This window comes from Pygoscelis adeliae, unplaced genomic scaffold (genome assembly GCF_000699105.1).
Source record: "Pygoscelis adeliae isolate BGI_AS28 unplaced genomic scaffold, ASM69910v1 Scaffold45, whole genome shotgun sequence".
NCBI lineage: Eukaryota > Metazoa > Chordata > Aves > Sphenisciformes > Spheniscidae > Pygoscelis > Pygoscelis adeliae.
The window spans coordinates 8,705,097-8,717,646 of record NW_008825114.1 but is presented as its reverse complement, the minus strand read 5'-3'; the positions used below and the strand labels follow the sequence as shown (position 1 = coordinate 8,717,646).

The 12,550-nt window shown below is 40.1% G+C and overlaps 1 protein-coding gene across 1 annotated transcript in view; it reads left to right on the top strand.

Moving 5' to 3' along the window:
• Positions 1–12,550, top strand: part of TMC1 (transmembrane channel-like 1) — a 101,028-nt gene that overhangs the window by 31,257 nt on the left and 57,221 nt on the right. Inside the window, exons 5-7 of the mRNA XM_009328177.1 lie at positions 2,531–2,596; positions 2,709–3,081; positions 9,009–9,149. Of these exons, the coding sequence (XP_009326452.1) occupies positions 2,531–2,596; positions 2,709–3,081; positions 9,009–9,149 (580 nt within the window). The remainder of the gene's footprint in view (positions 1–2,530; positions 2,597–2,708; positions 3,082–9,008; positions 9,150–12,550) is intronic.

The following is a 12,550-nucleotide window of genomic DNA, read 5'->3' as shown; positions in this document are numbered from 1 at the left end:
AGGTTTAGATTGGATATTAGGAAAAATTTCTTCATCAAAAGGGTTGTCAAGCCTTGGAACAGGCTGCTTGGGGAAGTGGTTGAGTCACCATCCCTGAGGGTATTTAAAAGCCATGTAGATGTGGTGCTTAGGGACATGGTTTAGGGGTGGGCTTGGCAGTGTTAGGTTAATGGTTGGACTTGATGATCTTAAAGGTCTTTTCCAACTGAAACGATTCTGTGATTCTATGATTCTACTTTCTTCAAGCAGCCTGAAATCTATTAAGTAGTTTAACACTTTATTTTACCTGGAATGTTGGATTCAGATGAGCGCATTTGTTACCCTTATGCTATTTGAATTATTAAACCCCAACAGCTACCTTCTGCACTGTTTAAGCCTCTGTGTTGCATAGTCCATTGTCACTTTCACTGTTTTGTCAATATGATGTCAACTTGAACACGATACACTTTCACTGCTAATGCATGTTTCAGTATATATGATATACCTCCAGCTGTTTGCTTGTTGTATGTGCTCATCAGAATCTGCAGTGGGGCCAACCCTGTACCATTAAAGTGCTTCCCTGGGGATTTCCGTTTGGCTGGAGGAGATCAGCAAAAGCATTAGTTGCAATAAAAGACCGTGCCCTATTGTTGCATGCAAAGTATCTCTTTAGAAGTGTCTGTCTTCATCTTTGCAAGCTTTCAATAGCAACGTAATGATCTTTGTCAAATGGAGATCCTGTTACTGTCAGCAGCAGAAGGCATATGTCCAAACAGAACAAAGGAGTGCTTATTTTCACATTCCACTGATGATATTGAACGATAACATTTTTGCATAGTCTTAAAAAATTATTGTGCTGATGCTGTGGAAATAATAGAAAATGTAATTACAATGAAATGTTTTGTAGAGGGAACTTAGACTCCCTACATATATCCCAGTTTTAAAATGCCTGTCAAATTCTGGATAATAACCTTTTGCCCATTATTGCACACAGTGAAACAAGACCCTAGATTCCTTCTTGTTTGCAACCTTACATATTTTCCTGCTTTTCTTTGATACTGGGTAAAGCTAAGAAGCTGTGCCTGATAGTTAGCTACAGCAGTCCCTAGATAAATCAATTTATGTATAAATTTTCGATGAATCGCTAGTGGCTTAATAAAATTTGTAAAAGGATATAGGGAACTAGGGAACGGGTGGAGAAAGACAGAATATAAAGAAAAATTCAAAAGTATTACAGGTGAATGAAGAAGGAGGATAACTGTAGTTTCCTCATCTGAAAAACGCAACTATGACATGATCATGACATGTCACCTGTCCTGTCTGTACAGAGGTGACATTAGACAACATACGTCTGGAACATACGTGGTATATAGGAGTGGAATGACAGCTGCCTATTTCTATTCATGGTAATATTTCTTAGTCTTCTCATTAATCTCCTACTACCATTTATTTCTATATATTTCACTGATGTGTCTCAAGTGCTGTCCCACATGTACAAGCTCAAAGATACCTCAAGAGAGCCTATTAGCTCCTGGCTTCTCAGATATTAGTTGGATTGCTTCTGAAGCAATCAGTTATTGCTGGTGAATTATATATATTATAAAATATATTGCTGGTGAATACCACTAGCAGTTTCAGGAGTGACCCATTAAATAATATGTTCATACCAATATTTGCAAAGAGCATATTAATGGATATAATACATATGAAAGAGAGGAATATTTTGCTTTCTTCTCTATATATGCATGATCCCAGTTGCAAAGTGTCCCAGGCAAATGAATTGGATACTTTCCTGGTTATTGATGGGTAGCAGAGGCAGCATCTCTTATTGAACTTATTAAGACTGAAAAACTTCAGCAAGAGATCCACCCCAAACCAAAGATGTTTCTGAGCAGATGTACTACTTGCTTCTGTAAATAGGCTCTCTCTCTAGAGTCTCCAATGTTTTTATCATCTCCTGAGTGGTAGAAGACGACTGTGGTACAGCATGCGAGTGAGCTGGGTCAACTTTTGTCACTGTGCTTAGAGATTTGGTTGCTGGAGCTGAGAGTACATCTTCCTCTTTCTTCTGGGACTATGATTTTCAGCCATGCTGCAGCTATGAAGCTTCATGCCCTCCAGTCAGTGAAACTGGAAAATGATTCTTTTAATCTTTAATATCAGCCAGTGCTTATCTTCCATGTTTAAGGAAATCTCTGAGAATTGCCCTAGAAACTTTTTCATCTTCCTTGTTCTTTTCCTCAAATTGTAGGATATTGCTATCATGTTTCTCTTTGAGGGTCCTCCTGTCCTACGGATTTCTTCCATGAGAGGAAGTTCTTCATGGCATAACTTTGGGGTTTACTTATTTGAGTGCTGAATTAAAGTGTAACTATTTTTTCCTGTCTTCGTCTTATTTCTTGAAAACTATTTGCCATGTTCCAAAAAGCTGGGTTTGTGAAATGGTGTAAGGGAGTACAATGCAGTAATTGCCAAGAGTTTCTTAAAACCCGGGCATTCCTAATGACTGATCCACACTTCACATGCACTGGCCTTTGTTTTCACTCCACAGGTGGCAGTGATGTTGACAATGAAGAAGGCAGTGCAGCTGAGAATGAAGAAAATGTCGGAGGAATAGGTCAGTAGTGTAGATTACTTTGAGGCCACACTCAGATGTTTTCTGATTATCTGTATGAACGAAGGAGGAGGAAATGTCTCCCTCTAATGTGTTTTTTTTTCCTTCATTACAGATAAAGGGGGGAAGAGAGCAACACCAAGAACCAGAAGGGGACATGCCAGAGGGAGAGCGAGGCATGGTGGTGAGGAGGATGAGGATGATGAAGATGGGACAAGGAGAGCTGGGCATCGAAGGCACAGAAACCGTAGAGGACGGGGACGAGCAGCTGGAAATGAGGGCAGTGATTCTGATGGGGACCCTGCAAAAGCCAGGAAGAACCAGGCAAATCAGAAATCCAAGGAAGATGATGAAGATGAGGAAGATGAGAAAGGGGGTAAAAGTGGGAAAGGCAAAAATGAGAAGAAACAGGACAAAAAGCCTGATAAGAAAGGGAAAAAAGAGAAGGCCAACAAGAAGAAAAAAGACAAAAAGAAATCAGGATCTGGGTAATTAATTAAATTTTTTTTTAATATAAACCCATGGTTATGTTACATAAAACCTGCTTTCATTCATAGCTGTGAAATACCAAGCATCAGTATGACTCCGTTACTCCTTACAGCCCAATTACAGCTGGACAGATTTTTTTTTTTCCCCTGCAATAAGGAAATGCTGGCTGAGTGAAGTGGAAACTTTCCACAAAGCCATATCCATTTTGGTGGAATGAAGCCAGGGGTTTGTCACAAGTTGAGGGTGGGACCTTGGGAAATGACCAGCCAGGCCCTTCTGGGACTGCCGATACCCTGAGGATTAAGTCAAATTTGGTCAGGCAGAACAGGAACTCAAGCCAGGGTCACCCTTATTGTAGTTAAATATCCTAAGTTTATGAGCCGTTCTCTGGAGAAAGGGAGTGAAAGAGACAGAGGAGGGGAGCAAATGACAGAGAGAGGTCATAACAAGTGAGATCTCTCCTGCCTTTTCCTTTCCTCAAAACTAAAATCCCCCAAACCCCGAACTGATAACCCTCCAAAAACCCAAGGTATAGTTATATTTCCAGTGCAGAACTAAAATCTTGACACAACATTGAGTTCTTAGGTTTGAGCCAGCTTTTTATAAAAGATCAGTGCCAAAATTTCTAGAACCCAGAACCAAGGACTGAGATGGGATTTTCCAGTCTCCAACTCACTTCCTCTGAAATATTACCATTCACTTTTCCAAAGCATTTCATGCAACCTGGGGTCTTTGGAAGACCCCACTGAAAAGGAGCACTTCAGAGAATTATTTTGTATTTTTCTGCCATCCTGGCATTCTCTTGCTCCCTGTCCCTTCTCATGCTATTGAAAGGAACCAACCCCTGGGAATGGTGTATAATGGAGCAAATGGAGCTAGGCATGCTTATCTCAGTGGGGAGGGAGAGAGATTCCCCTTCCCTCATTCAGCACTTGCTACAGCTGTTTGTGTTCCCAAAGGCATCACTGGAGAGTGCAGCAGGAGTCAAAAGAAAGAAAAAAAAATACAGTGAGACATGCTGTTGCATTAATTTGTCCATGATCCCATTTCAATATACTTCTACTTCATTTCCCTTCCCTACAAGAATGCCTAAAATCTTTGTGCTGGCTCTTTGCTATAGTGCCAATTATCCCCTTCTGTGCAATTTCCTGTACTCGTATAACAACAGTCTTGAATGTGTCAATCCATGTTCCCTTGCTTATTATTGTCTTCTATTGTAAACATTTATTGAGCATTAATTAAAAAAAGCAAACACTGAAAACGTAAAATTGAATGATGACAAATATTTTTCATCGTCTTCCAAAGCTTTTAACATTAAAATACATATGTTTGGGCTAAATAATTAGAAATTGCTACCTGGATCAAGACTTTGTTCTTGAAGTAATAAGCATAACCTTTGAGGAAAAACTGAGGATGCCATAGAAGATACCTCAAGGACATTACATTTTTAGACTTTTAGGATACTAGCTGACAAGATTGCAGAGTAATAGATTTAAGAATTTTTTAAAAGATTTTTAAAAGAAAAACAAAAATAATATAAGAACAAAGGAAAATAGGCTGGTGATCAGTTCAGCAGTGATTCAGATAAAGGATTTGCAAACCTTCAGGACAGAAGAGAAGGGTGGCAGAATATAGCCTGTCTAGCAAGTCTATGAGGACCTATCACAACAAAAGCTACGTACTGTTTAAAAGTACATCTTGCTGATGTAGTTTTTAATTGCCAAGACATTTCAGCATGAAAAAGCATGATAAGAGTAAAATAAGAAGTTGAGAAAGAAAAAAATGAAAAAAAACCCAAACAAAAAGAAAAGTAAAATTGAATGTGATATTATTTCACAGGGAGATATTGTATTTGCTGCTGTCATTGTGGATTTTGCTGAACTCTGCAAACACTACCCTTTTTGGCTATGTCACAATACAAATCAGTAGAATCTGGTGCTGTTACCCTCTTCCTCCCCGCTACTTTTTACCTAAATCGGGAAAACCTCTTTATGCCTTAATTATTCTACATAAAGGACATAAAAGAATCCTGGATGAACTCTGTGTTGATTTTTTTTTTTTTTTTTTAACCTGATTATTTTGATCTCTGCTAATTTGTGGTAGCGAGTTTCACAGGGTAATTCCATGGCAAAAGGAGTTATTTCTGGGTGAGTTTTAAATCTTCTGCTCTTAGATGCTATTGGTTGTTGATGTAGTTGATTCTTACCTGTAACTGAGGGTGTGAGAAGGGCCTGCTCTACACTGTTCATAATCATCATCCCAAAAATATTAATGATAAATTTCTCCTTATAGTCTCACTGTGAAGATCTGTGATATTCCTAGGTTGAAAAGCGATTTTGTTCTTTACTGGCTTGTCTAATTGTGACTGATCGGTCTTAGATAGAAACCGTACGCAGTCACTTGAGCTACAAATCCTCAGAAAAGGAATGTTATATTCTGCCTAGCCTGTGTAATTTCTATTTTTACTGTATATGTCTATATGTGAGCAAATCAACTGATTTTTAATAGGATTACTCAATAGCATAAAACTTATGCAAAAGACCAGAGGGGAAGATTAAGCCAGTACAGACACTGCATCTTTTTGCTAGCAGGAAGACTGTTGAAGAGCACTAAGTGCCAGGGGATGTTACGGGGGTTATCAATAAACAATAGAATTTTCACAAAAAACTAGGAAGAAATGTAGTCAAATTTATTCACTCATCACTCTAGACATTTAAAGTCCTACCAGTCTTTTCACTGAAAACATCCAAGCTCCAAGAAAACATTTTCATCTTGATTTTTACCTCTGTAAAATGGCTTTTACAAAAATAATGAGAAAAGTAGATTACATCCATAAAGAGGAGATGAAACGAAAACTGAAACACAGATATATAATATGAGCATAAAACAAAACGCAGACTAATAGTATAAGCAAGTTCATTATGTGTGTGATTTAAGGAAGCACCATTGATTTCAAGAGCTCTACTGACTTAGGAAAGAAAACATTGCGTGCATTTTTGCTCTGTGTTAGCCTGAAGGTCACAGTGAACACTTCTGGCCTTCCAATGTATGAATCACAACCTTTCATGAAAGGCTAAGACTTTTGCTTGCAGAAGACAGAATTCTGATTTCCTGGCTTGAATCTCATAGTGTTCAACCACTCGAGCTAAAGGAAAAATCTGCTGTAACTTCATAAAGTTTGATTGTATAACGTAAACACTCTTGAAAATACTGATTTCTTAAAGATGCTTTGAAATTTGGAATTTTTATTATTTTCCTGGTTGCAAAGGAAAGTGAAAAATGAAAGATGAAATGTGTTTGCAAAAACAAATAAAGCAGTAGTGGGCAATGGGCACAAGAGCCAATATTATCCCTACTTTACCTCTTGTGTTCTGCTCAGCTTCCTTTCCTCAGTAAGCTCACTGCATTAGCACCTACCACTCATATTTCCCACCACTCTCACTGCAGTCTTGTAAAACTGCATATTTCAATTTTGCATAACCCAGCAATCTTCTGTCAAAGGAAATCCTCAATATTGGGCACGTTGCTGTCTGTTTTGTAAAATGCTGTCATGGTTTAACATCAGTCGGCAACTGAGCCCCACCCAGCCGCTCGCTCACTCCCCCCTCCCCTCCCCCCGGCCCCAGTGGGATGGGGGAGAGAATTGGAAAAACACAAGTGAGAAAAACTTGTGGGTTGAGATAAAAACAGTTTAATAATTGAAATAAAATGATAATAATAATAATATAATAATAATACACAAAGCAAGTGATGCACAGTACAATTGCTCACCACCCGCCGACCGATGCCCAGCCAGTCCCCGAGCAGCGGCCCCCCCCGGCCAGCTTTCCCCAGTTTATGTACTGAGCATGACGGCACATGCTATGGAATGTCCCTTTGGCCAGTTTGGCTGTGCCCCCTCCCAGCTTCTTGTGCACCTCCAGCCTTCTCAGTCGGTAGAGCATGGGAAACTAAAAAGTCCTTGGCTAGTGTAAGCATTACCTAGCAACAGCTAAAACATCGGTGCGTTATCAACTTTGTTCTCATCCTAAATCCAAAACACAGCACTGTACCAGCTACTAGGAAGGAAATTAACTCTATCCCTGCCGAAACCAGGACAAATGCAAAGCAGCTGATTGTAACAACTAAGGATTTAAAGCGTTCTGAAAACCAGACTCCCTTAATCTTTCTGTTCTTCTTAAAGACATGACTCTTTTTGCATTATTATGCCTCAGAATTAAATGCACAAATCTTTTTATTGACCTTCATCCATTTGACTTAAGTTTCTCATCTCAATACCAGAATAACAATAAATATGTCTGGTGTTCAGTAGCAGTCTTTCTTTCTGTAGATTGATATTTTCTGTGGCACTGCTTTTTATCACAGGAAGTCTGAAGTTTTATGGCTGATGGGTTCAACTTTCAAATGTGACAGTCTTTTCAATAAATAGCATTTGAGTCTTTAATAGCAAGGCATCTGATAGCCGAGAGCCTCCTTCTTTCTTTTGCTAACTTAATCCTGTGTGTCTGAAGTTTTTAAAGTGATCCCTGTAGCTTTTGCTATAACGATGTGTATTTTATGAAAACTAAAGGCAGATGACCAATGAGAAATTTGTATTTTGCTGTATTGCAAAAAGAATTTTGCTTGTATTGTATTTGTTTGTTTTGAAACTTTTCATAAATATTCTTGCTGATAAACCCTTTTGTCCTTTATGTCACACAAATAAACCCTTTGACTTATATGTCACACAAATCTTTAACTACAGCTGTGTTATCTATTTTGGTAGGAGAAAAAGTTTATAATTCTTTAGTTATCAAGACAATAGAAACTATACAATTAGGTGACTTACATAATGAATCATTCAGCTCTGACTTCAGATTTTGAATATCAAACTCTCAGAAAGGTGAATTATAAGCAAAACAGCCTGAAAACTGCTTGCTTGATGAAGTCTGAATGAACTGTTCCCATAGCAAACTAGAAAACTATTTAAAAAAACCCTGTAGTATATTTTCAAACATTCAAAACAGAAAAAAAAAAAGCAAAAGAAAACACAACAAGAAACAAATAGAAACACATCAAACTGCTTTTACTAAGAGATCACTTAGTGCTGCTGACAGTGGTCACTGTCAGGTTTTTAGGGCAGGAAGTCAGAGTCTAATGACTTCCTTTTTATCATTTTCCTGTTTGCTGGCATAAGAAGAGGAAACACCTGTTGCTAATGATTTGCTGTATGCCATTATATGAGATGTAAGATTGCTCACAGAGAAGGATATCTATGAAGGTTTTAGGGAAGTGGACATTGCCTTAATCAGCAATGTTTTCCAAAGATACTACAAACCAATGCATGGATAAGAAGTTCAGATTACAAACACAACACATCTGGAGATGCCATTAATATTGCATCTGCTTACTCTGAGTGCTAGGACACATCACAGTCTTGCTGCAGTGTGGCTTTGAATCTTTCCCATCTCTGAAATGTTACTGCCTTGATCAGTGGATGGGCTGTCATCTGGTGTTTAAACTTGTCTTTGCTGTGGCTGTGGTGTCTTTTTTCTCTCCTGTGGCACACTGAAGTAGGGTGAACAGGTTCATTTTTAGGCTGTGTGTCCTCACTTGCCCGTTGTGAGTTTGGGTTGGGTGCTTAGGAGGCTGGTTACTCCTGCAGGAACAATCAGTGGCTGTCAGACACTTCCTCAAGAGCGCTGTCCACTCTCCATGGGATGCTCTGGGTATAGTGCTGGTTCAGCTGTGGCTCTGCACTGTGTGTGCAGGCTTTGCCTTTCATACTAAAATTAATAACAAATCTAAGTGAACTGTGTCCTCCCTTCTGTGCAACAGTATCTAGGTCTCAAAGTTAACAAGAATTAACACCAAGTATGTGCTTCAGTGAAAACTTCTGTCTTTTCTGAGTTTTGGTGATGGTTTTTGTTCCTGCTTTTGTTTGAAGCTCTGATTCTGACTCTGAGGAGGAGCAGATTACTGAGGAAGAATTGGCCAAGCTGAAAGAAGAGGTAGAAGAAAAAAAGAAACTAATTGCTACGCTACGAAACAAGCCATGGAAGATGAAAAAGAAGTTGTCTGTCCTGAAGTATGGTTTGATTTCCATAGTGAATATCTGCCATCCTGCTTTGTACTGTTTTTCTGAACTTTCACTTTATTCCTAGACCTAGTGACACAATTAACTTCAAACCATCTCTAATATCTCTTTCACAGGATGTGTTTTCACAGACAGTGGAAGTAAATGACATTGCAGATCAGTGCTTTCTTGTCTCTGTAGACCTGAAATCAAATATGAAAAACTCAGATCTTTTTCTTTTTTAAATTTCCATTACACCCCCCTGCAAAATCTTTCATTTTCTTCAGTAAGGTTAATGTTGGTAAATTCTTCCATTTATAAGTTTAATATCTCATTCAAGAAAAATGATGCAATTTCAGGAATACCTCAAGATCACTGGGGTGGGAAGAGAGTATTTATCTTTCTATTCTAACTTCTTGGAAAGAAAAACAGATTTTTTTTTTTAACTTATGAAAAAGCAAAAGTGATTGGGAACTGAGCTGACATTTTCATGCATTTTTAAGTATGCCATATATAAAACTGTATTGCCCTAGCAAACCTATTTGAAAATGTACATTTTCATTAAGGCTAAAAATTAAGTTTTCATTTACAGTTAAATTTCCACCAAGTACAGGACACTGTGTAAACACAGAGAACTTTATTCTTTTGCCAAAACTGTTACAGTCCTTAGTTTTGAATAACTCATTCACTGCAGTACTGCCTAAAAGCCAACAAAACCTATGGTCATGTTTCGTTAGACACATCTAACAGAGAAAAGATGGTCTCTCCTGCAGACATTTTTTGATATGGATAGAAAACACAGACAGAAAGGTAGGAAAGAGCATATGAAATATGGTGTGCAAGGTCTACAACTTTTTCCTTCTAGAAGGTAAGGTCATTTTGGGAAGGATGCAGTTACAAAGAGGAAATGGAAGGTATGTTGTGAAAGAAGGCAACATGGAAGTGGGTAAAAGAGAACAGAGTACCTAGGAGATGTAAAGTGGAAGCACTGTGAAGGTGAGAGAAATTTCAGGAAAAATAGATGAGCAGATTAGATAATCAGATAGCACTTACTTTATTTTGCATAGTCTATAATTGAAGGGTCCCCATGTACATAAAGTTAAAATTTGTTGTATCCTTACTATGAACAGAGTTTCTAGTTTTACAGCCATTCTTCTATCCCAGCATTCCTAGCAATTCCTAGGAAACTTGCTAGCCTGGTACAGCCTTCAGACTATCAGCAGTTATTGCTCTTCTATGTGGGTGGCAGTGAAGATGCAACATGTAGTCCAAGGACAACCAAAAGAGACTTCCGGGCCTTGGGACGGCTGGTAAGGGAAGCCGGAGCAGAGGAAATTTTTTCCTCTATCCTTCCAGTTGCGGGCAGTGATATTGGAAGAAACAGATGGATCCAGTCTATTAATATATGGCTCTGTGGCTGGTGTCACTGACAGAATTTTGGATTTTTCGATAACTGGATGGTCTACATGGCACCAGGCCTGCTGGTGTTGGATGGATTCTTCTCTCTCAAAGGGGGAAGAGGGTCTTTGCTCATGAGCTAGCGGGGCTCACTGACAGAGTTTTCAACTAGAATTTAAGGGGGAAGGGGACAACATCAGGCTTGCCCATGACAAGCCATGGGACGATGAACCAAGGTTTGAGGGACGGGGTGCTAGTGAGGGCCCTCAGCCTGTTGCTCTGTGATGTGCTGTGTACACTGGAGCACACCTGAAGCTTAGAGAGGAGCCAGGGGCTCCTGAGGTAATAGGAGCCAACAGGGAAACACCGAGGAAGTACCTCAAAAGAATTAAGGCATGTTCTTCTAAAAAGATGACAGAGCTGACAATCAAGCTGAAGAGCCTCTACACCAATACATGTAGCATGGGCAACAAACAGGAGGAGTTGGAAGCCACCATGCTGCTAGAAAGCTATGACCTTAGTTGCCATTACTGAAACTTGGTGGAATGAATCCCATGACTGGAGCGCTGCTATCGATGGCTACAGGCTGTTCAGAAGGAACAGGTGAGGAAGGAGGGGTGGAGGGGTTGCCCTCTACATCAACAAATGAATAGAATGTGAAGAGCTGTCTCTGAAGAATAGCCACAAGCAGGTTGAAAGCTTATGGCTAGGAATTAGAGACCAAGGCAACAAAGGGAACCTTGCCCGAATAAGGGTTAGCCTATTGACAAAGCGTTCTTACTCCAGGTGCAGGAGGCATTGGGCTTGCAGGCTCTCATCCTGCTGCGGGACTTCAACCACCCTGACATCTGCTGGAAAAGTAGCATGGTGAGCTGTAGGCAATCCAGGAGACTCCTGGAGTGCATCGAGGAAAACTTCTTGGGCCAGGTAATAGACACCCCTCCCAGAGGGGATGCATTACTGGACCTGTTGGTCACCAACGCAAGTGAGTTAATCAGAGATGTCAAGATTGGAGGCAGCCTAGGCTGCAGTCATAATTCACTGGTGGAGTTCGTAGTCCTGAGGGAAATGGGACAGGCAAAGAGTAAAGTCAGGACCCTGAATTTTAGGAAAGCAAAATTCCAGCTGTTCAAGGAGTTAGTCAATTGGACCTCCTGGGAAACTGCTCTCAGGGACAAGGGAGCAGAACAGAACCGGCAGATCTTTAAGGACATTTTCCATAGAGTGCAAGAGCTCTTGATCCTCATGTAAGACATCAGGAAAGGACAGCAAGAGACAGGCATGGATGAGTCAAGACATGATGGTCAAACTAAAGAGCAAGAAGGAAATGCATAAGCAGTGGAAGCAGGGACAGGTATCCTGGCAGGAGTATAGAGACCTTACCTGGTTGTGTAGGGATGGGGTCAGGAAGACCAAGGCCCAGCTGGAGCTGAACTTGGTAAGGCATGCAAAGAATAATAATAAGGGCTTCTATAGGTATGTCAGCCAGAAAAGGAAGGTCAAAGAAAGTGTACCCCCGATGAACATGACTGGTAAACTTGTAACAACAGGCGATGAGAAGGCTGAGGTACTCAACAACCTCATTACCTCAGTCTTCACTGGCAACCTCTCTTCCCACACTTCTCAAGTAGATGGACCTCAAGGCAGGGACTGCAGGAGCAAAGTCCCTCTCACTGTAAGAGAAGATCAGGTTCACCTGAGGAACCTGAACATATATAAATCCATGGGACCCGATGTGATGCATCTCAGAGTCCTGAAGGAATTGACTGATGTGGTTGCCAAGCAACTCTTCATGATATTTGAAAAGTCATGGCAGTCTGGTGAAGTCCCTGGAAAAAGAGAAACATTGCACCAATTTTTAAAAAGGGTAGAAAGGAAGACCCTAGGAACTACAGGCCAGTCAGTCTCACCTCTGTGCCTAGGAAGATCATGGAACAGATCCGCCTGGAAGCTATGCTAAGGCACATGGAGGACAGGGAGGTGATTTGAGACAGCCAGCATGGCTTCACCAAGGG